At 39.9% G+C, this 27,432-nt stretch overlaps 2 protein-coding genes and 1 non-coding gene across 3 annotated transcripts in view; 1 reads left to right on the top strand and 2 right to left on the bottom strand.

The window, feature by feature from the left end:
* Positions 1-1,669: 1,669 nt before the first annotated feature.
* On the top strand, positions 1,670-7,250 carry LOC120730243 (peroxisomal and mitochondrial division factor 1). The gene is made up of 7 exons (XM_040026504.1): positions 1,670-1,808; positions 2,709-2,909; positions 4,091-4,278; positions 5,625-5,838; positions 6,141-6,239; positions 6,349-6,416; positions 6,595-7,250. The coding sequence occupies exons 1-7, from the start codon at positions 1,719-1,721 to the stop codon at positions 6,752-6,754; spliced, it is 1,020 nt and encodes a 339-aa protein (XP_039882438.1). The 5' UTR covers positions 1,670-1,718; the 3' UTR covers positions 6,755-7,250.
* Positions 6,908-27,432, bottom strand: part of eif4g2b (eukaryotic translation initiation factor 4, gamma 2b) — a 171,653-nt gene continuing 151,128 nt past the window's right edge. Inside the window, exons 4-24 of the mRNA XM_040026889.1 lie at positions 20,359-20,372; positions 19,193-19,301; positions 17,059-17,124; positions 15,801-15,926; positions 14,721-14,823; positions 14,458-14,589; positions 14,084-14,150; positions 13,832-13,983; positions 13,580-13,690; positions 13,078-13,260; positions 12,713-12,854; positions 12,458-12,621; positions 12,197-12,310; positions 11,640-11,768; positions 11,330-11,434; positions 10,655-10,870; positions 10,168-10,426; positions 9,326-9,530; positions 8,920-9,128; positions 8,635-8,756; positions 6,908-8,500 (exon numbers count right to left, since the gene is read on the bottom strand). Of these exons, the coding sequence (XP_039882823.1) occupies positions 8,435-8,500; positions 8,635-8,756; positions 8,920-9,128; positions 9,326-9,530; positions 10,168-10,426; positions 10,655-10,870; positions 11,330-11,434; positions 11,640-11,768; positions 12,197-12,310; positions 12,458-12,621; positions 12,713-12,854; positions 13,078-13,260; positions 13,580-13,690; positions 13,832-13,983; positions 14,084-14,150; positions 14,458-14,589; positions 14,721-14,823; positions 15,801-15,926; positions 17,059-17,124; positions 19,193-19,301; positions 20,359-20,372 (2,794 nt within the window). The 3' untranslated portion in view covers positions 6,908-8,434. The remainder of the gene's footprint in view (positions 8,501-8,634; positions 8,757-8,919; positions 9,129-9,325; positions 9,531-10,167; positions 10,427-10,654; positions 10,871-11,329; positions 11,435-11,639; positions 11,769-12,196; positions 12,311-12,457; positions 12,622-12,712; positions 12,855-13,077; positions 13,261-13,579; positions 13,691-13,831; positions 13,984-14,083; positions 14,151-14,457; positions 14,590-14,720; positions 14,824-15,800; positions 15,927-17,058; positions 17,125-19,192; positions 19,302-20,358; positions 20,373-27,432) is intronic.
* LOC120730558 lies at positions 11,865-12,037 on the bottom strand. The gene has a single exon (XR_005695136.1). It is a non-coding gene; the product is annotated as a small nucleolar RNA SNORD97 (small nucleolar RNA).

Genomic DNA, 27,432 nt, shown 5'->3' with positions numbered 1-27,432 from the left:
AAAGCAGTCCAGCATGTCCTACTGCAATGACTCAGTGACTGTTGTGTAAATAATGGTGCTTCCTGCCTTCTTCAGGCTGAAGCAGTAATGACTGAGGAAAACGATAGACTGCTGGTCTACTGATAGGCCCAGGAAAGATGTTAAGTGGTCACACTTCCTCGGTTGGGTGTGTCTATCTTCTTCTACAGACTGTCAGAAAATCACAAACCAGTAAAAAAAAAAAAGTGTGAAAATATGAAATGAAATCTGACATCACAAGAATAGGTCTCAGTGACCTTTCAAGTATAGATATAGAGGTGTGTGTGTGTGTGTGTGTGTGTGTGTTTCTGTTGTTCTGATATGCTACCCATGGTTACTGGTCCTTAGTTAAGTTAACTGAAAAAACTTTAAATACATAAAAATAAATTGACACCAATGACTTTTTCAATTTCACATATAAAAATTATTAATAATTTTAAGGCTTTTTAAGGAATAGAAAGTGTCCTCTTACCAAAACACAGAGACTGTTTGCCTCAGTGCGTTTTCTGCTATCATGTTGCCCAATAAATGTTGAATGAAGCTGGGCTGGTGATAGGATCCACCCAGTGAACCAAACATGAAACTGAGAACTTTATTCAGGTTGCTGGCCTATGTTCTAACAACAAACCGGGAGCCCTTGTTTTCCTTTGGTGACAGTGACATTTTGGCAAAACTGCATCAGTCGTTTTGTTTTTTTCTCTTTTTCTTTGAAATGTCAATCAGGGCCAGATCGCACACAGATCTGCAGATGTCCTCGCTAGATGACAGCCTGTACAAATCTTTCTCCATGAGCAGCAGTAACGTTAACAGAGGCAGCCGGTTCAAGGATGGGGTAACGGAAGAAGTTAAAGTCCTCTCCAGGCCGTCCAGGAGGCCTGTGCGGGCGGTCAGGCCAGTCAGCGCCGTCAGCTCCAATGGCTCCTTCCTCCAGCTCAATCATCTGCAGGGGGAGCTGGTCAGAAAGAGGAAGGTAAGAAGGTAGAAAAGGACAATGAATGTTTTTTTTTAACAAAATGTAACGTTAAGATTAAATAATTCGTATTAACTCTGATTCAGCATTCAAATATTCAGGCAATTGTAAAATCAGTTACAGAGCTAACACAAACTTTTTTCACTTTTAGAAACTTTTTTATTTGTATTTATTTATTTTGTAGATTTTACTGCTGAGTTCTCATATGACTCATAACAGCAGGTGTAACATTTAACATCCTCCAGCCTCACTGTAAGTGCATCCTTACAGGAAATGTATGATAAATATTAATAATTCATGTTGTGTAAGCCAGTGCACTCGTGACCTCTCAGATATCTAAGACCTTGGTTCAGAAGCTGAATCCTTCTGGGAAAACCTGAAGGAAAAGAGTTTCCCAGACGAGCGTAAAAAATGATCACACTCGTATTATTATTTCCAAGGCCAGTTAAATGATCTTAAAAAGACGACATGAACCATAAACCATAAAACATAAAACAAAAAGCATGATGAATGTGAAAAAAATGCTGTAAATATAATGAGAACTTGTAAAGGTCATAATTTCTCATGATGACATAATTCATTATTTTATGAGTTTGTATATTTCGGGGTGGGTGGTGGTGCTGGGGGGCGGCTCCGTAGCTTCTAGTTCACACTGTGTGTCACTAATAAATTCTCTCAGGAATGTGAGGACCTGAAGAAAGAAAACAAGTATTTATCAAACGAGATCCACATGGAACGGATTATGATGCGCACAGAGAGTGAGCTAACCATGAGGAACCTCAGAAACTTGAACCAGGAGCTACAGGCTCAAGTTAAGGAGGTACAGCCAAACAGTGTTATTAAATGGCACTAATAACCAAGAGATGAAACAGTGGGCCACTTATGAGCACAAAAACGAAAGTATAACCACACACCTATATGGTAGTCAATCAGACTTTTTGGAAGGAATCAAGACATGTTCTTCTTTCAAACCTTGTCTTTATATCTGTTGGAAAACTTTAATTCAGTTACATCAAGTTACAATTGGCTTATAGCAGCTTCCTGTTCTCCAGGACATTAATGTTAGATTCATATGTTAAAACAGCAGCAAAACAGCATGTGCTTCTATCAAACAGTGTTTACATGCCAGCTTTAAATGTCAGACTAAATTTACAGCTCTAATAAAATATGTGACCTTTTTATATTTTGAAATTTATGTGTAAAAAAACCCTGCTATGGTCAGTTAGCCATTCCTCACCATGTTTTTGACAAATGGGCAACTGAATGTGTAGCATAAACCAGGAGAACCGTACTGCTTGACCCTACACAGAGAGGATTATGTGGCTGTGGTATGCTGGGGGAGATCTTTGTGGCAGGAAATGTGACTGCCTTTTCAGAACTGCCATTGTGTCAATGAGGGAACATGAGGGATCTTTACAGTAGGCATTCTTTAAATAAAAGTAAGTGTTATAAATGAAATTTTTATGTCCAGAAAAGCTTGTTGAAGTGTTTGAAGTCTTAGATCTAGTTTTATATAAGACATCTTATACGAATGTATGAAGGAGATGCATATTATTCCGCTAACCTATATAACCTAACCCATTCATGCCAGCTAAAGCAGACCCTTGTCACTCCAAAGGGTTAGAATCACGTTACGTTGGTAAAACAAAGCAGGCGTCTACTGTTTCTTGATCATGTCACTGCAGTACGCATTCACCTCTCTCTGTGTGACCCAAATCAGCTGAAGCAGAAGCTGTACCAGAGCCAGCAAAGGTCGATGTTATGTTCGCGAGCTGCAGATGAAGCAGAGGAGTCCAGGGCGGAGGCAGAGAAGGGCAGGGCTGTGGCTGAGGCTCGGTCCCTGGGCTTTCAGCGGGACAAGGATGCAGCTGAGGCTGACAGGGGACGTCTGAGTGAAGAGCTGCAGAAGCTTAAAAAGGAGGTAAACACATGACAGAGAACGCTGATCTATTAAGCTGAATACAATTCCATCCATCCATTCACTTGGCTTGTCCTTTTCAGGGTTGCGGGGGGGGCGCTGAAGCCTATCCCACCTGTCTTAGGGCGAGAACTAAATAAAAAATTCCTTTGATTGTTTCTTTATCTTATTAAATAAATAAATAACACTGCAGCTGGGCAAGAATAGGATAGAATATATACTCTTCTAGCTAAATGAAGTAAAAGTGTATATTTTTTCAGTATTTTATGTTTTCCTTTTCTTACCTTGTGAAAAGGTTATCACATGGCATTTTCTGTTACTGTTATAAGACTAGAAACAGTACTTACAGTATTCACATAGTGGAACCTGATTAGTTAGCTATTTGCCAATCTGTAAGTAACGGGAATTATAATGACAGATAAATGAAAATGAAAAAGTAAGGAAGAAATTGGAGAAACACCCTTCAACCATGTTATGAGTGTTGATGTTGCATAGTCATACCACCAGAGGGCACTCTGCAAAGTGTTTGGAGCACCAAAAACGCAACAGCCAGCGGATCTGAGCAAAGACGGGCAAAACAAATGTTAGACAAATCTGTTTTGTAAATTTAAAAGAAAAAAAAACTATTGGATGATATATGAGAATATCAGACTTTTAAATAACTAAATATTATCAGTCCTAAAAATCTTGTGTTGGTTGGGATGTATCACTTAGCTTGCTTTGCATCAGTTTGTTGACGTGATATAATATCGGACATGATGAGTTAGGAATCCTAAATAGATTGAAAATGACTTTTGATCATTAAAAACAAGCATTCTAAAGTTAGCTATTTTGGGAACATGGGAATATTTGACATGACTACACCATCGATTTTCCTTGATGTCACTTTGGGGCTTAATGAGTTAAAGTGAAGGATAAAGCCTTAAGAGGAGCTTTCCAGGATATGTACATGGTTTGTGACGCCCGTGTCATCATGGCAATCCAAACTGCAAACTGCAGATGCAATCTCTGTGGGCAGAAATAACTCAAAGTGCTTTTAGACGCAGTTTTCCAGCTGAGTTCCTTTTTTTGTTTAACCTCAGTTAATGAACTTCCTGAATCAAGCAGGAAGATTAGCGTTTGACTGAGTTCATTCAATCAAAGCCCGTAACACTTAATTTGACATCTGCTTTTTCTTTCTGCAGCACGCGAACATGCAGCTTTTACTGGCACAAACAGAGAAGAACTACTTTGAAAGTAAGCTGAAGTTGGATCGGGTGTCTGGAGAGAAACAGGCCCTCCTGCAGGAGAGCAGGAGCCTGGAGGCAGACAGAGATGACCTCCGACACAAGCTGAGGAAGCTCACCCAAGAAAATGTCCAAATTAAAGAGAGGTAGATACATTTTAGTGACACCTGGCAACTGTGATTGATTTTCTTACATCCCACTAAATCATCTTAAGTACCTCTCTTTTCTGATTTTTGCTTTCAGGGTTTTGTTTTGTTTTTTATCATTAATGAAAAATAGGAGTTGTGCTTTAGTCCTAGCTTCTTCTACATAAATAAGAAGTTGTACTGCCTTAACAAGAGTAGATGAGGGAAGCAATAATCCATCCATCCATCCATTCACTTCCACTTATCTTTTTTCACGGTTGGATGGTGGGGTCTAACTCAGGACCTTCTTGCTGTGCGGCAACAGTGCTAACCACCGTGCCACTGTGTTGCAAATCTATGTATAACAGTACACTGTGTGAGCCCAAGAAGAAATAATTTAAACATCTTAGTTAGAGATGTCTTCTTTATTCCTTACTTTCCTGTCATAAAAGTGAGATTTTTTTTGAGTGTGATAAAAAAAAAAAAACTATTCATATTTTTTGATTAAAATGCATTTTGTACCAACCAGTGCTCTGTGATATACCAAATACACAAGCTCTTTTTAAAAATCCAATCTAATGCTGGGAATATAGAAAAGATCAATTCTAACATCAGGATGTTAGACCTATGAAAATGTTTGTATATGTGTGTGATTACTTTGACTTTTGTTTTTAGAGGGTTTTTTTTGGATTTTCCCCATTTATCTTCAGAGGGAATTTCCCAAAACTCAGTGTCATTGTCCATGACCGTCCGTGGTGCAACAATAACGGCCTTTTAGTTGATAGCTCTGAGAAAATTCAATTCAGCTGAGTCACATCAGCAAGGCAGAGGAGGAGAAAACAGAAACAAAGAGAAAAGTCAGAGGAAGCGTACTTGACTCCAAGACAATATATAAAGGACTTTAAGAGGCTGCTCTGCTAAGTAAAAGTGTAGAAAGTCTGTAAAAGTGTACTTATTTACCTTCACTGCATAGTTTTCACGTGATCTCTGTGTTGTCCCATGAACACAACACAAGATGACTCTTCTAAGAGTGTGAGGAACAGTACCAAAGACCAGGTGTGCTTATTTTGCACAGACTTCGAGTCAAACAACAAATACCTGACTGGACGACACAGTTAACAAAAGTGCTTTGAGTACTCAGAGTAGAAAAGCACTATATAAGGACCAGTCCATTTACCATTTTCAATTCATGTCTTAGGGATTTTCTTTATTGCTTTTCACTACCTGCAGACCAGAATGAGAGTACGCTTCACAACAGGCTGAAGACAAGACGGTTTAAAGATTTAACTGGATTTAGCTTAAAGGTGCATGAAGATGCAGTCTGGCTATGATGTTCTAGCATGCAATTTCATCCTGTCCCTTTGCAGTGAGATGAACTGGAAACGCAGAGCGACAGAATCAGAAGAGGAGAGCAAAAGAGCTAACCAGGCTCGGCGGGAAGTTGAGGCAGAGAGGCATCTGGCTGAGAAGGAGAGGCAGGAGAGAGTGGCTGAGTGCCTGAGCTGGAGGGAGAAGTACCAGGAGCTGGCTGACATGTTTCAAGTTCAGGAAGACCTGAAGGCTCTGAGGCAGAATAAAGCAGTAAGACAGCACCACTGCTCTCACGCCCACTGAACAATTACAAAACAGTGGACACTACTGTGCTTTTGTGCCATCTCCCACCTCTTATCTCCAAACAGTCACGGTAGAAATTATTTGAACTGAGCATAAAATATACTGTTTAAATGATTATTTCCATCTTGAAAAATGTCCCTGAGTGATTCACTGTGGTACAATACTGCAAGTCACACGTTTGCAACAAGGCTGAAAGAAAAAAAAAGTTTGTTCTGTACATTTTCATCTCTTTAAAGTAAAATCTTTAAGTGATTTGTTTTTCTCAACAGTGTCAAGCCCACATCAAAAGCTACTTCCTGTGCATGACTGAAAGTGACCAGAGGGTTAAAATTCTCAAAAATCCAGATGGCACTCCGAGAAATTTCACAGTGAGATGATCCTACATCTCATACTCACAAGAGAGCTGTGCATGTCTAGGTCTACAATACAGGACATTTAAAAAGTAAATCAGAAGCTTATGTTATGGTTTTTGTTCAGGAAGGAGATCCTGTATACATCTCCACTCCAGAGTCCAGCGTTGAAGAGCCTGAAAGGAGTTCATCTAGGTAAACAAAAACTGTGGCCACCAGGGGGAAGCCACACAAACTACAATCGTTCAGATATGGTAGCAACATAAGATTAAAATTCTAATTTACAAAAACTTGAAGGCAAATAGGTAAGTGTAAAGCTTTTCTCTGGTTGAAGACCACTATTAAGAATTAATTATGAACTGTATTTACTCAGGACCATGCTCAGGGTGACAGCACCACACATGGGGAGAGATCTGGGTCCGAGTCACTTTGATGAGCTGCCTGCCTATGGAGGAGAGCGACCCGACTCAGGCCCTCTGCGCAGAAGCAGGAAGGTGGTGGAATACTTCTGGATTCCCACAGATCAGGACTGACCACGAATGTAACCACATGCTCCTGGGAAAAATCAAAGCACTCCAGTAGAGCTGCTGCTTGGAAGATTCAAACTGTTGTTCAAGTGTGAAGTATTTTATTGGACAGATGGAATATGTAACTGTAAAGCAGAGTAAATACAGGTAAACAGTAGGTGCTCATGTACTGACTTTATTGACATTAAAGCAATAGAGGTGCACAATAATTCTGAATACCTTACAATAAGACCCTAATCATATGTCTTAGACATAATCATGGCTTGAGAGTACAATTCTTGGTTAAGCCTGATGGTCATTTGTTTAGCTTTATAAGGGAAATCAATTACAATTTATAGTTTGCCAATTTAAGAGCCAGACAAATCTAACATTTATTAATTTGAGCCCTCAATATAAAAACCAACCTCATCAGGGCCGCTTCAAAATCTAGTCGACATTACTCTTTTGATAAGTACACATTTCATCATGTGGGTGAAATTTAAAAAAAAAAAAAAAATCCTAATGAGATGTTAACACTTGTAAAACATGCAACGGCATCATTGTTAATGTCTGCTTCAATACATTTATTGTGCAATTAGGCCAGGATTAAACCAAATACTTCAGCATCTGCATGGGCTCAATATTCTTCTTAGTGGATTTCTTTATCCCAGCACAAAAAAAAAAAAAAAAAAAAAAGCCCATCTAACTAAGAGGTAGAAACACAGGCAACTTTGAAACGTGACGACAGCAAACCAATGATTACAGATTTATTTTTTTTCTTTTTTAAATATTGTAACATTTGGAGAATGGGTATTGCAACCACTCATAATAATAAAAAAAAAAAAAAAAAACAAAAAAAAAAAAAAAAAGACAGGAAGAAAGGACAGAACAAAAAGAGTAATGCTAATGAAAAAAACAAAACAAAAACAAGCTCATCATCAGGGACTATGAAGAGCACTTATTTAAAAAAAACAAAAAAAAAAACAAAAACAAAGTGGGAATTTAGTGAGCACATGTTGAATAAGAGACACCTTTATCAGTCATGAAATGTTTTGCCAGCTTGTGCTTCATTCAACTTCAGCGGGCCATCTAGGTTTAACGTGTGGTTCATGAGAAGGATCGCTGTGCAGCCCGTTTGTCTACATCCCCGGTGCTGTTTTTAAGCATGTATGATAAAAAGCAATCCAGGCTAGGCCCTGATAGAAGATCACAAAAGCAGCTTGCTGACAAGACCTTATATTAATGTTTCTAGTTGTTTGCTTTGTAACTAGAATTAGCAAAGATCGTGAAAGATTTGTCTTATTTTAGAGAGGAAAATCCTACATGTTCTTACCATAAAGCAGTTTCCTATCTGGGGGAGGTTTAAATCCGTAAGAAAAAGCAATACAGTGAAAATAAAGTTACAACCTAACGGAGCAAATTGAGAAAAACAATACATGGTTGAGCCACTCTAGAATTCATGTAGCTGATTAGGAAACAGATCTCAGAAAATTAGGCAACAGATTAAACAATGCTTCTCAGCCCATCATCACGGTGCAGGTGGTAGCACATGAGGCCCTGTCGGTAAAAGCTTTCGGTTTATATTTGTGAGACACAAGCAGCCGAGTGCCACATCGTAGTGGTTAAATTAAGCATGGAGTTTAATAAGGTAACAAGTCTAACAATAAGATACGGTTGATCTACACCATGATGCTTCCGCTTGGTTTCTTAGTCTGCGTCGTCCTCAGATTCCTCCTCCTCTGCCGTCTCCAGCCAGGTGAGCCACTGGTTTACCTGAAATTTTTTTTTTTTTTTTTTGGGGGGGGGGGGGGGGGGGGGGGAGAAGAGAGAGAGAGAGAGAGATGGTGTGCATAAAACTTGTCAACTCTTGTGTTTTCTTTCTAACAAACTAAACTGCACTACTGTACCTGGAATAAAGCTTTTCCTTTTCCAGGGAATTCTTGGGTAATGTCTTCTTTCCATGCAAGGAAGGCTTCCTCTTCAATGATCTCCATGTCGTAGAAGTTGACAAAGTAGCGCAGTAGCATGCCTTGTTAAAAACAATAAACAAATGAATTAATATGCACTTAATTCACAACTCCTGCATTATTTATATTTCACTTTTGTAACTAATCAGAGTAATCAAGACTTCACATCCCTGCACTCCCCATTTCTTGTTGCTTACTAGCTAAACTGTACAAGATTTGCTTTACCTTTAGGGAACCCTCGGGCATTGCAGTGCACCTGCAAGGCGTAGAGGGCGCTGACCTGCAGCTCGGTATGGTCGTGCAGGAACTTCTGCATGACGGGCTTGAAGGCCAGCAGCAGCTGTTTCTCTTGTTCCAGCATCTCTTTAGAGGGCGCTGCCAGTTGCTCATCACCCTCTGCCTCACACAACTCTTGGGAGATGTACTGGAGGAAACTGAAAAAAAGATCAGAGGACAAATGTTAGTTAAACTAAAGAACTTCGTTACAATGCCTTAAATGTGTGACCTTGCGGCTTTATATTTAGTGACATCGCAGACAAACCAACACTTGCATGCAATTTATAACTATTATAAAAACAGACTAAGACTATCCTGGGAAAACAGATTCAGTCAAGTCCATCTGCAAATTTACCTGGTCATGAGGATGTTGACAAAGCCTTTATCAGTATGAAACTTGGGTGAAATGTTGTCTTTAATCCACTTGTAGATGGACTGTGGAGAGGGGTCTGCCTTTATCTGCTTCAGCAGCTCCTTCTCCAGCTTCAGCAGAGGGAACAGGAAGCTCAGGCCTTTCCCCTCCAGGATCTCCAGCATGCGGTCCTTGTTCTGATCAATTTCTACCAAGTGGGAGAGCAAGTCATGTATTAGCCAGACAGAACGTGCTCCTGATATGACCCAGGTAATTAAGGTTTCAGAAAGTGATCATTTTAATATGGTCAGGAACAAATATTTAGCTCCATCCTATTAAGATTTCATTTACTCACAATACTCCAACATAACATGCTAAAGAAGCATCATTACCTACAAATCTCATCTGACAAACTGACATTTGGCAGGACTGTATGTTACTGTAACTTCATTTAAATATGAATGTAATGTTGTCTCATTCAGACATCATCAATGGGGGATGGGGCAAACTTGAATATTCACTGGGTACTGTACAACTATTCTGGTGATCGTTATACTGTAAACTGGAGGGAAATGCTGAGAATATAAAATGACAGAATAAAAGAAGCCTAATAGAGGAGGGGAGAAATCACTTTGGCATTTTTTCCAGGAGGGGGTAGAGTAACCCTGTGCTCTCTTCCATCTGAGATTTTATTCCACTTGCTTCTCCCCCTCCCTTTGCCACTATTGCCAAGTGCTTATTGGTGATTTTAAGATTTATCTGTTGTGAATTGTTGCTATATTTAAAAAAATAAATAAATTAAAAAAAAAAAAAATCCTGAATTGGTAGATGGATTGGGGGCCTACCTGGGAGCATCTTCTGCATATTGACCTTGCTCTGCTGGAAGAGGTCAGTGAGCCACTCACGATCCTTGAGCTTGGCCGTCTGCTGCAAGCAGAGCAAGAAGAGTGGGAAGTGGGTTCCGTTCTCCAGGGGGTGAGCCAGCTCCGCCACGCTCACCAGCTCTGCGATGATAGCCCGAGCCGCAAACTGGGCCAGATAAGACTTCACCAGGGGCACGTCCACCTCGATCTTAGGGCACTGGTCCAGGACGTTAAGGAAAGCCTAAAATGAGTGAGGGGAGAAAATAAGAAAATACCTCAAGCATGAAGAATAACACTATGCCCTTCTGGGTTCAGTGACATATGATGTAATTAGTCACAAATAATTACATCAATCTCAGTGAAATAATTGTGAAATAATAAAAGAGCTTTTCTTGTCTTTAAACGTACTGAATGTGTTTGTGCTCAAACACAGAAATGCTCTCCAATACTGAATGAACAGCAGACGTACCTGCATGAAGTTCTCCCCAGTGATGAGGCCCTCAGTGCGGAGTGTGTGAATCAGAGTGCTGGCGTGCTCTTTGTCCTCATCTGGACAATCCAGGGAGCACACGATGATCTTACTGAGCATCTCTGGCAGGAAATGCTTTGGAGCCTTCATCTCTCTCACGCCACTCACAGCCTCAGTCAGGTTCTTAGTGTTCAAGTACTCAGTCATGATTGCCTCCTAAACGGAGTAGGCAAGCACATGAACAGAACTGAACCGTGGTCACTCTGATCACCCAGCATAATAAACTCATCCGTAAGTCTTGTGGTCCCATCTACTCTGTATGCACATGCTGAGGAGGTAAAATGCTTCAAGTCGAATTCATCTTTTTAGTAGCAAGCAGATTATCTTGCAGTACACCAAAGTGCTTACATAAATCTATTTTGCCACTTCTATATTTCACCAGTGATGAATAGAAACTGCTAAACAGGGAGGCTTACCAATATTTATAAGTGAACTGCTTTGCTGTTATGGTTACAGCAGACAGTGTAGCAAACCTTTTGGAAAACTGACCTGCAGTTTTAACTCAATTGTGAGTATGCTGTGGTAAAGCTTTTTATTCATGAGGATTTTACATGATTGTTAAGTGTTGCTTCAGCCTGGAACATATGCTTATGTGACAGAAACTGTTCTCCCTACCGTCATTTTAAGAAGCTCCTCCTTTGCAGGAGGTGGTTTCTTGTTAGTCTTCTGCGGTTTCTCTTGAATAGGTGGAGGGTTGGTCTTCAGGCCAAGCTGTGGAGGCTGAGGGCAAAAGTCATGTATTTGAGTTCACAGATACAGCTCTCCAACAAAACGACACTTCAATCTGTGATTTAATGTTTGCTGTTTATATGCTAGTTGTACAACAACCAGTTTTTTTGTTGTTTTTTTTGTTTGTTTGTTTTTAAAAACTCACCAACGGTTCTCTTAGATTAACTCACTGACAAACAAGTGGACACTCTCATACCTGTCCCAGAGGGGGAGTCTGAGTGCGTGGGGGTTGGGCACTGGGAGGCATCATGGTCGGGATCTGGGGCTGGAGCTTGGGCACCTGGTTCTTATTGAGGAGGAATGACTGAGCAGGCCTGAGGCTGATCTGTGGGGCCATGAGGCATCATGAACAAAGGAGACAATAGTATTAGTCTTTGTATGTAACAAAGACAACTCAAGTTCCATATCAGCTATAAATAAAATGCCCTCATATCTCATAATCGCAGTCAGCGGACCCTGTTGCCAGTTTGAATAAAAAGAGAAGTGGAGGAGGGACAGAAAAGAGGAGATTAAAGACAGAGACGATAGTAAAAGAAAGACTAGCAGCAGGTTGGATTCCTCAGAATAACGCGTCTTTTTATAATCACTGGGCATCACGACTCAACACAGGACATTAGGAGAGCAGAATGCAGCCTTTACAGGCTAGTGTAAAACATTTGATGTTTTAACTTTGTTAAATTTTTTTTTTTTGTGTCATACTAAAAAAAAGAAGTTTTGGCAACAATTAACTCAGCCAAGCTAGGAGCTACTTACCTCGTCAGCATTGAGCTGTCCTTTCTTGCTGAATCGTGGAGGCATGTCCTTGGACTGGACCTGCTGCTGGGCCATGTGGTTCTGGTTCTGGTTGAGGAAATGCTGGTTCTGAACCTATAAGTGTTCACACAGGCAAAAAGATTCAAATGATCAAAGACAGTCAAAAGCAGCTAAACAGGTTCTATAATTTGTTTCCCCATTTCCACACAGCTTTAACCTGGAGAACTTTAAGACTAATGTAAACTTTCAAAAGCAGGCTACCTGGTTGGACTTAACAAAAGACTTGGGCCCCATGTCAAACTGTGACTGAGGTGGAGGGGCAATGTGGCCACCGTGGCCATTGAAGAGTGGGTTGGTGCGATGGCGTCCCATAGTAGGCGAGTACCTGTCCTGAATAACCCCCGGGCCAGTTCCAATCCCACTGCCTGAGAGAACAAAGATGTTTTAAGATGGCCTCGTACAACAAAAACAAGAAAGGAAGTGCACAGGCATACATGATACAGGAACAAAACACACCTGGCATCTGTCCAAACATGTCAGCCAAACCCCCAAGAGTCTCCCTGTCCAGTTTCATTCTGCTGGGCATGAAAGGGCTTTCCAGGAAGAAGTCCATCCTCATCCCCTGAGACATGGGTGCTGGGATGAAAACACCCAAATCCTACAACGACATGCATGACAGAATCAGTCAATAACTGTGCCACAGTCCAGAATTCAAATTCAATATTAACCATTTTGAAAACTCTGAACTAAATTAAACACATTTCAGAGTGGAAACCTTTAACTGTCTGCTTACTTCTCGCATCACATTTATCACAAGGGACTCCTTGCTAATGTACAGAAACGTAAACAGAATGAACTGAACCCTTAAATAATGGACTCGCCTTCACTGCATCTTGACGGATCTGGTTAATTGTCTTTGGTCCGTTATCGATGAAAGCCTTGCGGGGGACCCAGTTGTTTTCTCGAAGTTCCACTGTATCTTGCAGCAGGAAGCGGATCCTAGCGGGCAACTCCTTGTTGTTCATTAAGGATCGCATACGGCCAAAGTACTGATCCATTAAAGACTGATGACAGGATGGAGAGAGAGAGAGAAAAAGGAAGTGAGCAAAGAGCAGTTCGTAAATAAAGTTTTAGAGCTGATTTTATATCAACGCTGGCTGGGTCAATTGCCTTCACGGTTCTGTCTGATGGAGTAAAAACAAATGCACCTACTTTTCTTGCATTTAACAAACTAATGATTCAACTTTGTGACCTATGAATGTTAGTTACACAGTCATTTTTAATAAATAAATAAAAAAAAAAGTGTTGAATTGAGATGTTGTGTTTACACCTTAAGCCTATACACAGCCTCTCCAAACAGCTATAGTTTATGAAAGCTGTCACCTTTGCTTTCTCATGGTCGAGTCTCGGCCCCACTGTTCTCATTATCTGACAGAGGCATTCCAGATCCTCCCCCATATCCTTGAGCTGGACTCTCTTCTTCTTTTCCAGAAGCTTCAGAGCGCAGGGAAACAAGGGAGAATTGTCATGGAATATGTAATGGATCTATTTTATGGTTTATCTTGCAAATAAGAACCCCAGAATTAAAAGATAAGATTATTAAACACAATTTAAAATAAATAAATAAATCCATACTGTCTTGATGCATTTATGAAGGATAGATTCATGGATGAGGTCGAGTTTGCCAAGTTCCCCGATGAATTTAATGTTGCCAAGCATCTTGATCTTGGCAATGGCACGCTGCTCCTCCTCCTCCGAAGTAAGAGGGTTGTCATGTTTGTCATAGACTGAGGCGAAAAGATTATCAGAGGTAAGCAACAAAAAGGTTATGTAACTAACTACACCACGAGGACCTCTTGGGAGATTCACAAAGACAAACGGACTTACTTTCAACATTTCTGGTGCGGTTCTCAAATTCATCTTGAAGCTTGGAAATCAGCAGTCTTCTGAAGGTCTACAAAAACCAGACAAAACCCAATGTTTGAACAGTTACAAAAATGAATTCAAGGCATTTCCATAAAGGTTAACAAAAAGTGTTAGGACTTGCTTTTTTCATCTGAATAAATGGGGATTTTAAAAACAATAGTCATTTAAAAAAAACAAAAACAAAACACAATTATCCTTTTCAAAAGTAAAGTGTTCCTAATGACTTTAAACTGTGTTGAGCAGGCCTAATAAAACAGCAAGGTCACAAACAGAAAAGCTTTGCTGTATCACAGACTGAAAAGAATATTTTGCAGCAGAACATCAGTGAGACTCACTGTGCTCTGCTTTTGGGGTGTCTGGATATCAGGTGAAGTGCCATCAAAGTTTGGTGCGTCCTCTGCCAAGCGCAGACATAGCTGAGCATAGAGCGAGCTATATTTCGGCTCTTCTAAGGCTTTGTCTACAATCTGAAACGCAGAAACAAAACCAGGGAGGTCATTAAAGCACGTAGTGTATGAATCACTCAGAGCAGCCGGCCAAGTATAGATGCATAGATTTCCATTTAGCTCCGTTCCAAAGAATACAGATAAGTGCTTACCAGCAAGATGATTCCTTTAAGGACGAGTTTTGAATCTACGCCCACATTCAGGAGCTCAAGGCATAGCTTGTCAAACTTCTCAGGCGTGAGTTTGTTGAGTATGCTAACAAAAGAAAAGAAAAAAAAAAAAAAAAAAAAAAAAAAAAGAAGAATAAGAAAGACTAAATATTATAAATATAAATATAAGAAAAGACTAAATAAAGACTAAATATTAGAATCTGAACACTTATTGGATTTTAAGGATTTTAAGGATTTGACTGGATATAATGATTGCCCAAGACCAAAAAGTAGGCATGTGATATTGCCAAGAAGCTTCTGTTTATTGTAAGGGGGAAAAAAACAACAACAACAACGACAAAAAGTAAAAAAAATGACAGAGAAATCCTGAGCTCAGATCCTGAGCCTTCTGTGGTCAACACTGGCAAGCTTAGATTGCCACAGGAAACACTGTCACCCGATCTTTTGTACTTGTGAACATCTCCTGATACATACAAAGCAGAGCTTAAGTGCCTTTAGCAAAACACATGCCATGTAAGTGACTCCAGCCCTACGAAATTCAATACTTTATTTCTAATCAAGTTGGAATAATCTCAATAAGAGGTATAAACACCTTAATGAAAACCAAAATTATCTTCTTTTCTCACACCTGAGAGTCAACTCCACCCTGCCAGCACTCTCTTCCTCACTAGTACATCTGTCTCACTCTCATTCACACGCAGCCCATGGAGACTCCTGCCTCCATCTTACCTATTCATCACCACAGTAAACAATGACCCGCAAAACAAAATAAATCAATACCAATAATAAATAAATTAATCTTAACTCTTAAGCTGGTATTTAACAGATTCCACAGAGGTCTGCACAAAACAAAAGTATAATTTGGATGAAGATTAAACTTGATTCACAGACAGGTTTACTGTGGCATCCAAACACTGATCTGTTTAGATGAATTTGTTTAGTTGTTTAGTCTGAGCACAACTAAAATGGGTTAAGTAGCAATTTAAAAAAAAAAAAAAAAAAAAAAAAAAAAATCTCTCTCTCAATCAACCCTTTAAATATGCATCAGGAGTTGAACCTTACCCCCTCACTTTCCTGAAGATTGCATCGTGTCGCTCTTTTTCGTTGCTGGAGTTGACATCTCGTCTAGTGCTTCGTGAAGGAACCCATCTCTGAACGCTTTGCCCTGGGGTTTTCCCCAGGAACTCGCTGTAGAAATACAGAGCAAGAGATTGAGTATACTGGCACAGAATCTCAATTTGTGGTGGGTAAAGAGAAATGCGCAATTGTTCAAGCATAGAGCTTAATACCACACACTCATCACAACAGTGATCCCCGCAGGTCTATCTACCCCCTCAAAGCATGCAGCAGAGCAGCAATAATTAAAATTAGGTGTTAAATAAAAATAAGTCTTGGTAGCTGGGGATCAGTCCGCCAGGGCCTCCGGCTCCTGGCCACTGCCCGGCACACAATGCACCTACGGCACCTCCTGCAGGTGGTGGGCCTGCAGGAGGATGGGCCCATGTCCCCTTTTCAGGCTGTACCCGGCCGGCCCCCATGGACTAAGGCCCGGCCACCAGACGCTCGCCCTCGGGCACCCTCCCTGGGCCTGGCTCCATGGCGGGGCCCCGGTAACCCTATCCCGGGAAGGGTAAACTGTTCCCTCAATGTTTTCCTCATAAGGGTCTTCTGAAACGCTCTTTGTCTGGTCCCTCACCCAGGACCAATTTGCCATGGGAGACCCTACCAGGGGGCAAAAGCCCCCGGACAACATAGACCCTGGGATCCCTGGGACATACAAACCCCTCCACCACCCAGGATGCCTCCTGGGTGAGGTGTTCCGGGCATGTCCCACCCGGAGGAGGCCCCGGGGCAGACCCAGGATATGCTGTAGAGATTATATCTCTCGGCTGGCCTGGAAACGCCTTGGTGTTCCCCCAGATAAGCTAGAGGAGGTGGCTGGAGAGAGGGAGGTTTGGGCTTCTCTGCTTAGACTGCTGCCCCCGCAACCCGGCCCCAGATAAAGCGGAAAAAGAAGATGGCTGGATGGATAAAAATAAGCCTCTCACTAAAAGCAGTCTAAAATATTTTTAAATGGTCAACACAAATGTTAATGCATTTCCAACTTGTTAAATACTTTTTAAAAATCCTTTGTTGTAAAGTGATCTCAGGCTTCCCAGAATGGTAAACACATTTGGGCAATCTGCAGCTATTATGTTGCATGACATCAGGGTAATCAAGATTCTCTAGTGAATCTCTTCCACACTGGGGGAATGAATAATACCTACTGATTCCTTATTACAACCAATTAGTTTATCACATATTAAGTACACATACAAACCTGTTGCCGACAGTCTTGGGATAGTGCTGAGGTGCACCCCTACCACCTCCTCCCCCCGAAGAAGCACTGCAGAAGTAAACAACACAGTGGAACACTTAAAATTCATGCAGCACTGGTGTGCTTTTTCATTCAACCTTCAGTTGCACTAAAGAACACACTGAGAAAAGAGCACTCACTAAAAATACATTTTTAAAACTGCACAGTTGGATAATTAACTACTGTAAAGAGCTACATAGATATAAAATAACACACCGCACAACACAAAATATCTTTCCAATTAAACTGTAGCACCGCAACTGATCACTGGATTTACAACTATCATCTAGTTTTTGTAATCACAAGAAGAACAAAGCTCGCTTGAAATCCTATAAGGCACTGAATATACAAATTAATAAAAATTAAACTAAACTGAGAAGTAGTAAGGGTTTGGCAGGGCCAAGAGCTTTATGAATAAGACTCACTTGAGGCACTTATGCCAGTTATTAGAGAGCCAGTAACAGTTTGTGTTTGCTGACAAAGAATTGTTATATTTATGAATTGCATGACAAATTAAATCCATCTGCAAGAAGAAAGGTCAACTCCAAATGTAAAGTCAGCTTGGTAAAAATGCAGTTCTCTGGTATAGCCCTTACTTTTATGTTGTATTGTTGGATCGAATTTAGTTTCCTTCTACTTAATTTATGTGGATTGCATTCAGAAGTTGCTCAGCAAATTAACCCATTATTGCATTAATATTTTTTTGTTGTTGCTGCCATTTTGACTTAAATTATTTAGGTCTGTTCTTTTCTGAAACACTGGTAATTCATATTTCCAAAACAGCTTCTACTTAAATAGAAGTAAATTAACACCAATAGGATGAAAAGACAATGCTATTGGTGTATCCATCACTGGTGCTTATTGTACATGAGGAGAGACAAAAATATAATGTATAGCTCCACACTCAGGGGTTAAAGTGGGGCAGAATGATCTGGAACTGCAACGTTTAAATGAACAAATATCAGCAAACACAGTATCAGCAAAACTGTCTCTGTGCAGTTTTTCCCTCACTGTCTGTCTGCTAGCTAAAGGTACAGCTACTTTATTTCCCAGGGAGCTAAAAGAAGGAGCGATGAAGCCGCTCAGAGACAAAGAAAGAAGAAGGTTATTTCTAAAGTTAAGGAGTACTTTGTGACATTTGAGAGGGAAATTTTAAAGATTTTGTGTAAAAGTATGACAATTAATTAGGTTTTTTTAATGAACAGATATTGGTCAGATATAAACTCTGAAAGGACAATGTCAGGTTACACTATGTTTAGATGGAATTAACTTCAGTTACAATCATTTTGATTCACTCACTGAATTCCACCTTTATATTGCCTGGGTGCTGGAAATTAGCCGTGACAATCCGTGTTAACATCTGCTTTGCTGTTTAACGCAAGTCAGCTGATCACAGCCTGCACACAAAATCTACTAGTGGTCACAACAGACATTAATGTGACATTTCTAAGTCATACCCCCCCACTCTCCACCACTACAGATGATCTACAACTGCCAAATCCCAACCGTACTCCTTTCTCTGTTTAGATGTGGAGGCAGCATCCATCTACAATGCAAGCAACAGCAGCTAGGTAGTTTTTATAAAATTCTTTTAGTTTTTACTCTGCTTGGGTTCTACACAACAGATGCTCAAGCTTTCATTACCATTAAGGTTGAACAATTGTTTCTATTCGTGTGACTTAAAACTAGTTTTATTATTATCATTATATTAACACATGAGGTTCAGCTTCCTTTGCAAAAACAAACAAATTTATTCATATAAAAGACCTTACTTTTCCCCGTTACCTCAGTCAAATATCTGTACCTCTACTCAAGTGAAGAATGACTGTAACTTTGGCTACCTATGCCTGCAGATGTGCTGCCTTTATCAACATCCAACCAATAGGACAGAAACCCTTTCAAGGATCAGTCTGTATACCCAACCCCCTTTTTCAAAAGGTCTCACAAAGAATTGCCTGACAGCCATTTTGAGCCTTCCCACATCCTGCTTTGTTCTATAGGCCGGAAGTTCCTGCTCAAAATGCTAGCAGAGGGCTAACCATGGGGAGAAAAAGAAAATTCCATGTTGGCATTTCCTGTACAGGCCATGACTTATTACCTGAAACGAGAAGCACCCCCTTCTGCAATCACACTCTCCACTTTGGCGGCTTGACAATGAAGAATACTCAAAAGAATAAGAAGAATAGGAAGGGATGGGGAAAACGGTGCTGAGGAAGAGAAAAGGGAATGCAATTAGCCACTATAGGGGCTCTGGGAAAACAAGACAGGCACGGACTACACGATTAGAGAAACGTTAAACAGGACACGATTAGGTTTAAAAAAAAAAAAAAAAATACCCAAAGACATTGACACGACTGATAAACAATTCCGTGACTAGGTCTTCCGAGGCCCAGCCACTCACAGAAAAGAATAAATAAAAATAAATAACATAAACCTGCCTCTTTACTTAAGCAAGTTATACACGAACCCACTACAGATGTGTTTGCTGAACACTGATTAAGTGGCATGATAAAACGATATTATATGTCGAAATGTAGACATTTGTGCAAGTCTTTCCTCGGCTACAACAAAGCAAAGGTGCGTCAGCTAACTGGCTAACCTAATTAGCTAGCCTGGTGGGTCTCTAAAGCCATAGACTACGTCACGACATTGCTAAGATTTTTAGAATTTTTTCATAAACCGTGTTTGAACATTATAGTTTTCTACAATTTACTAAGTGTTAAATGAGAAGCGTGGCGCTACGTGGAAATAGATGCTTGGGGTTACACTGGCTCTCCACAGTTGGTGCTTTGTGTTGCTTTGCTGCTATAGATCGAAAAGAGGACCAGTCTGCATACCCAGCGCTGCACCGTGTTGCAGTGAAACAGGGCAGGGCAAGCATGGCTGGCTAACGTTTACAGCCGACTCTTCGTGTCGCCATCCCATCCCTTGCTGAGATTACTTATACAGATTTCATACGAGTGTTGAAGCGAACTTGGCTGAATCTGTGTGGTGGGACTCGTGAATTTAATCATTTAGCGGACCCATTAACACGTTTGTGTACTTTTAAGTTTTAGTTGGAGTAGCTAAAGGACGACGCCATTTTCTACCTTTATTTAAATTAGCCGAGACATCTGCAAGCTAGGCTATCCACCGGCTCTTAAGCTAATATGCTATAGTTAGCTTAAGCAAGCTGTTGGTAGACGTTTCAATTTTAGCTTACTAGCTAGCAGAAGCCATTTTGGAAAAACCAGTGCGGTCGTGTAAAGGAAAGAAATGTCTTACCTTCACCAAAGCAACTTCAGTTTTGTTTTGTTGTATGACTACCAAAGAAGAAATGAGAAGATTTATAAATAAAGAGGGTTTTGCGTTGGGTATTAGGATAGCTAATAGCAGAGAGATAGCCGCATAAACACACACACAAACCCCTTACTGGCCGCTTTGTTTGCATTAGCTAGCTGGTAGAGAGCCCAAAAGCTAGTAGCCTTATGGGGGCAGAAATGTCACCAATTTGCATCACCACGCATCTTGTTGCCATGTCAATTCTATCCAATCACACCAAAGATATGTTTTTAAGGCGTTTCTACTATCCAATGAGAGCACCGCCTTATTTATTTGATTGACACACAATTCAACCTATGACGTACAGGGACAAATCAACTAATCACTATATTTTTTTCAGTAATTTACAAAACTGACGAATTTTTAAAGTAAAGGTTTAAAAAAAATTTTGTACAAAACGGATTTGATTATATTTGAGTTTAAGTTATGAGAAAATAATTCTTACTATTGACCACTGGCTGTTTCTTAATAACCTTATTTTGCTTTTCTGTTCTTTTTTGTAAATACTTTTTTGAATAGTTTTGGGAGAGCTTCACACCATACATTGTGAGTGTTTTCACACTGGGGGAAGTCCCATAAACATGCTTAGTTCTGTAATGTTTTCCCTCAGTATATATTTTAGTTGGTCATGTTGTTCAGAAAAATTACACTTCACATTTATATGGACTTCACACTCTTACCCTTTTGACTCACCAATCAAATGAAAGTACTTTTTTTATTAGTCTTCTGTTACTAATGGCTTAAAGTCCACTGACAGTCTTTGAAAAGTTTCATTCATTTTCATTCTTATTGTTACATCCCCTGGCTAGTCTAGGGGGTTTGAAGGGACAAACATAAAGGTGGATAGTGAAGGAGGAGCCAAGATGGTAGTTTTAAAAAGGTTTATTTAATGCTAGTGATGAAATTTGGGTTCAGACTGAGGTATAACTTCGGGGAGAGCCAAGGCCAACATAACAAACAAAACATCCCTGATGTGAAAATAAAAGAAACTTACCTAACTCCAAAGAAAACCAAATATACAACCTATAACCATAACCTACCTAACAACACATAAACAGGAGAAAACAGGGTGTCAAAACAAAAGGCAGCTCTCCCCTACAAGCAGTCTGAACATGAAAACAAAAAAATGCACATACAAGTCACAAAGGCATGCAAGCCTGTACAGGTACGGCAAACAAAATGGCCAGAGGGCACAGAAACACAGCTCCACAGGCCTTAAGTATTCTGATTAACAATTAGCTGGACTCTGAGCAGCATCCAATCAGGACAGAGGAGGTGGAGCCTAGACAAAACATAAGGAGTTAGTTGAGAGAAGAAAACCAACATCCTCCTGTGGGATGTAACTCTTATATATAGGTTAATCTCCAGGAAGGAGTTAATCGTGTATAAAAAGAAAGAAGTGTCTCATGCAAACCTTTATGTTTGGATTTTATTTTCGTCTTGTTACTTCAAGTTAGATGAGTGGTTCAGTCACCATGAGACTTTAACCAATGGCCTTTTATTTAAGAGCTCATTTGCCCTGCTACTTTTGTATCTGCTGAATAAAATCCACTAGTGGTCAGTGGATTTTATTCAGTCCAGTGCCAAACATTTATGTCACTTAATTCACAACTGCCAAGTTTGGAGCTGTATAGGCCCAGGCCAAGGGCAAACCACTCACACTTATAAGTTGGCTGAAAAGGGGTCTTGACCTCCTCTTCTCCATGCAGCCAGGAAAGTAATTGGGAACCTCCATCACCCCAGACACCCCCCCCCCCCCCCCCCCTCCAATACTTGCAGTTAATCAAACTCCCACCTCTTCACCTTTAGCAGCACTGTTGCTAGGAAAACAACATCCAGAAAAGGACAGAAAACAGGAAATAAAATGGGCTTCCAAGAGTCAGTATCTATTCCTTAAAATGAAAATAATTTTAGTTTATGTTTTGTTTATGTAACCAGTAGGCTTCATGCAACTGTAATGGCAATTTTTATCGGTGAAACCAACTTACGAGGTTGGGCTTAAATGTAAACTGTGTCTCGTTAACTGAAAACCACAAACCCTTAGCAGTCTAATTTTGCCCCATTAGATCAGGATTAATAATGCACACACAACTGCAAATGCCACGGATGAATACTCGTGTGAATCCCCCTCTCTGGTTTAGTAGCATCTGGTTGAAAGAAACGCTGTAAGAAAGGTGACTTTGGATGTTGGACATGGCATTATAATAATATCTGTAACATAGCATGTATAACATCATCAAAATCAAACAAAACATACAGCTTCGAATATTTCAGCCACCTGCTGGTATTTAAGTAAAGCATACAAGGATGACAAAGAAGAAGCAGTCGGCTTCTGTTAAATTGTAGAAACTTTTTATTTGGCATTTTTTTCAAGTGTTATGCTAAACATATGTAACATAAAATTATTTCAGTGTTTTTAGCATGAATAAAAAACACATTTGCTAATATTTGACATTTCAGCTGAAGTTGTTTTAGGAAAATAAAATAGTGTTGACCATTACACACCCTCTATTTGTTTTGTTTTTTCATTTTTGAAACATGCTGGGAGATTCTCACTTTATTTTGTAATATTACAGTGTATGCATTGTTTATATTAGGACATTACAATCTTATCCTTTTGACTCAACAGACAAATGTAAGTAATTTTTTCATTAGTCTTTACTTGGCTTTGAATGTGGTATTACTATCTTCTTAAAGATCTCCTTTCTTTTAGGGAAAAAGGCCCGAATGAACACAAAAACTGTTTGTTTGGAGGATATAGAAGGCTCATTGCAGAAAATGCCAGAGCATTTATTACATATTAATTAAAAAGCCATTCCAATAGTGTGCTACTTAATTACTTGCTGAAGAAAGTAATCCATTACCAGTGTTGGGGAGTAACGGAATACATGTACCGCCGTTACATATTTAAAATACAAAATACGAGTAACTGTATTCTGTTACAGTTACCGTTTAAAAGGGTGGTATTTAGAATACAGTTACTTTGTTGAAATAAATGGATTACACGGCGGTATTTTCCTGTTTCATATTGTGGCGGGTCAGGACTGTTTGGGTTTTGTTTGACAGCTATGTTCTGTTGTTCCAGGCGGCAGCGTTACGGTTGCCATGGTTACAGGGCGAAGCGCGCTCTCTGCGACTGTGTGTTTCCTGGGTGAGAGAGCTCGTTTTTGTTGTTGTTGTTGTGCTAAGCTATGCGGAGCAGTTTGGTTAGCAGCGGTGTGTTTCTGTTGGAAAATAAACGGCTGTGATTTAATATGAATGAAATAGGCAGAGTGTTACAGGCATAGCGCTAAAGAATGTAGCCTCATGGGCAGTGTAGTCTGCGCTGCAGGGAGAATGAACTGCCATACCCGTTATGTGTCTGTGAGCGACGGAGGGAGAAAAAGGAGAAAAGTACAAGTTGTCAAGAAACGGGAGCTGGAAGCATGTAAATATAATAATAACCACTGCAGCCAAAAGCCCGACTGTACACTGTGTTCGTGTTTTCCTCCGAAACAATGAGTTCCGTAGGAGCAGCCTTTCAACGCCTCTCTCTGTCTCTCGCCTCTCTCGCAATCAAAGTTGACCCAGACAACAAAGTAAAGCTATTTTTCGGCTATGAGCCCAACACGAACCAACGTATTACCCAGAGGCCCCTTTACTACGGTTTGGAGCCGCGGACCTTCAGTAATAGTAATAAATCTCACAGCAATAGTAAATCCATGTAGTTGTAAAAAGCATGATAATATATTAAGTAATCCAAAGTATTCAGAATACATTACTCTCATTGAGTAACGTAACGGAATACGTTACAAAATACATTTTGGGGCATGTATTCTGTAATCTGTAGTGGAATACATTTTAAAAGTAACCTTCCCAACACTGTCCATTACACTACCCATTACATTACTTTTCCGTTTCTCCATAACATGACCTGAAATGCATTGTCACATAATTACCAATTAACATTATAAATCTTGGGCTATAGTTTCACACACACCGACACACCCCAACAAACACAACAATGTCGACGAAACGTTTTGTACCGTCAAAGGCAACCGCGGGTGCCTTTGATTTCATTCTATAATACTGGACTTATTTTTCTATGAAAGTTTGAACTTTGAGAGTGTTTAAACAAGAGAGAAAAGTGTGAAAATGTCCGTGCCTGTCTGAGAAAGGTGTATAAAGTGTGTAGTGAGGGGTTTTACAGCTTTAAAATATCTATAATAATTGTAAAAAAAATAAAGTTGGCTACTTTGCGGATTTCACCTATCGCGGGTTATTTTTGGAAGCTAACTCCCGCGATAAACGAGGGACCACTGTAATAGCAAAAATACAAGTGTATGAATGTTTCCCAGGACTAAAATCTTCTGATGCTGAAATACATCTTTTAAAATTAAACCTCCCACACTAAACAAAGAAGGGGAGAAGGTCACAAGATGGTGACTTAATACTGCTGCATGTGTATACCAAAAAGGATGCTGTTGCATTGGTGTTTGTGAGAAACAATACCTGGAAATGAACAAAAATAATTAAACAAAACTAAATTTGCCCAGAAACATGCTAAGAGGAAAGTGGAAGAAAGGGATGCTGTGTGACACAAATGAGAATTGCATTTTGATGCAGGTTTTTCAGATTCCCACTAGAGGGCAGAATGAGCTCTTTATTTGAAATGGAAAAGCCTTTGAAGTGTTCACTGACTTCTGCTGTCTGCTGTTCAGTCCTCCATTAGGTTGCACTCTCACCCAGGATCCTTCCTGAAACTTATTACCTCCCCCTCTCAGACCCACTGACTTCAACCCCTGCAGACAAAATAGAGCACCTATATTCTTGACCATTGGCAAGACTATCATGTAGTTCTCTCCAGCCTCTTTCTCAATTCTCTCTCAATTATTATCCCAGCTTCCTTGAGGAAAACTTTCATCTTGCAGGTGTGCATGAACCCGTCTTACTGCTAAAGATCTCTGACCCAGTTAGTTATCCTTATATAATAATAGTCCACAGGCCCTCATTTAAACCACCAGCTGAATCTTATGCCAGCCTCACCCTCCGTTTGTGTTGTTAAAGTACAAAGTGATTACAGATTTAATTAGCTCAGGACCTTGCTCCCATATCTGTACTGATATTTGTGCAGAGTTTAGAGATAAAAGTCTCAGCTGTGCGGCAATAAGTTGCAAAAGGAAAGTAGCAACATTGCTGCTCTGCTTATCTGAGACCAAATCCCTGCTGTAAGGTGGTAAAAATCACTTCCCACCCTCAATCAAAACACAAAAAACATCACTTTAAATAATTTCCTAATCTGTTTATCAGTTGTCAGTTTTAAAACAAAACAGGCAACATCTGCCAAGGAGATTTCGCGTAAAACAGTCAGCATGTAGAGCTGTACTTTACTGACACATCTCCTCAATGTATTTGAGTGGGCTTCCAAAATCTCTGTTCTCTTCGCCCACACTAAAAACAAGTCAGTTTTCAGATTCATCTCCTCTAGAGGCAATTTTTTAAAAAGCTGGGCTTTTTGAGTGGTGAAATGGCTTGATATTCCAACCAGTTATGGGCAGCACAAGGATGTCTGAAAAGAGGCCCTTTACAGAAATCATAAGCATAAAGTTAGCATGGACACAAGGTCAAAAGGGAGGGAAACAAAGACGAACTATGAAATCAAGAGTCTCAACTTAAGGGTTGTGATAAATACTACAACCTTCCACCCTTTCAGTCATGTTCTATAGGTAGATAGTTAAACATAACATACAGACATGTCAGCATGTCATTTTTAAATAATTTCATCATATAAAAGTTTATGTTGTCATATATAAAATATACTGACTGAAGAAGTAAAAGAAGCACTCCCAGTAAAATCAGATGAATGGGGTTATCTCTTCATTCCCAAATTCATTATAGGGCTGTTATTTTTCTTAGGCATCAAACTTTGTTTTTATTTGCATTACTCTCAAAAGAAATTCAAAAAGAGCTTTTTTAAAGAACCAAGTGCTGACAAAGGTCTGTGAGGACGGCTGGGGTTTAAAAAAAAAAGAACCACTGTGACCTTTTCAAAAGACGCATTTATTGCTAAATGACAGCCACAGTATTATTTATTTCTTTTACTTTGCTTGAATTTAGTTTGACTTAACATGCCTATTTGTACTTCAAAAGATGAATAGGGTCAAGGAAGGTCTAAGAAATAACGCATAACATGCAGAAAAATATTGTTATGATTTTGTAACTTTCCAAAAGCCCTTTAAACTATGGTAATTATCTAACAGAGAGCTGCCAATAACTCTGGATCACAGCAGTGTAATTATCTTCTTCTATGGATGGACAAGGTCGTGCTTTTCACCTCTCCACACCAGCTATTTATATCAGCGTCACCTTTCACCTGCTCCTTTGTGTATTCATCCCTGACCTGAGAACATTCATTAAAATATGAATGAAACACTCCTTCGGTCTTCCCTTGAGACGTGAACGACCTTTCTCGCACATCTCAGAACTTCTATTTGTCCAGGGAAGGGTTTTTTCAGCATGCTGTTTATCAGCTCCACAAGCTCTGTGTTTATACAATATTCATAACTGAGAGAGATACCCAGAACCGGGAAGGTCTTTTACTGCCAATGAGTACCAAGAGTAGTGTGAAAACTTTTTTTCCCCTGCAGACTTATTAAAATCAGATGTTAAAAATTATTCCTGTTGTTTTACGGAGCAGCTGTCTAATTGCTGACCTGTCACACTCGAAATAATTATTGGCAGCAGCTAATCAGCTGGTTAATACCTGAAAATGACAAGGTAACATTGGCCTCTCTTGTGCAATGACATTAAATCATCATTCAAGGATAAAACCATCATTGCAGAAGATGATTCACCAATTATCAATAGTGACCTTAATAAACATCAGTGTACTATGATAAATGCATAAAAAATATACTTTGAGGAATAAGAGTCTCACCATCTTTAACTGGCCAAACAGCTTCATACCACATAACAGAGACCTGTTGAAGGGTAATGGCTAAGTAAAGCTAAGTGAAGAAGTCCTCGAAAACACTGACA

This window comes from Simochromis diagramma, unplaced genomic scaffold (assembly GCF_900408965.1).
Source record: "Simochromis diagramma unplaced genomic scaffold, fSimDia1.1 OVJJ01000293.1, whole genome shotgun sequence".
In the NCBI taxonomy this organism is placed as follows: Eukaryota; Metazoa; Chordata; class Actinopteri; order Cichliformes; family Cichlidae; genus Simochromis; species Simochromis diagramma.
Note: the sequence above shows the minus strand (reverse complement) of the source record. Positions and strands in the feature narration are given on the sequence as shown.

What these genes read in the sequence shown, in the direction of transcription:
- LOC120730243 (XM_040026504.1), top strand. Translation starts at nt 1,719, where the DNA reads ATGGAACGGATTATGATGCGCACAGAGAGTGAGCTAACCATGAGGAAC. An exon ending in CTCTGAGGCAGAATAAAGCA is followed by an intron (nt 5,839 to 6,140) that starts GTAAGACAGCAC and finishes TTTTCTCAACAG; the next exon opens with TGTCAAGCCCACATCAAAAG. An exon ending in CCTGAAAGGAGTTCATCTAG is followed by an intron (nt 6,417 to 6,594) that starts GTAAACAAAAAC and finishes GTATTTACTCAG; the next exon opens with GACCATGCTCAGGGTGACAG.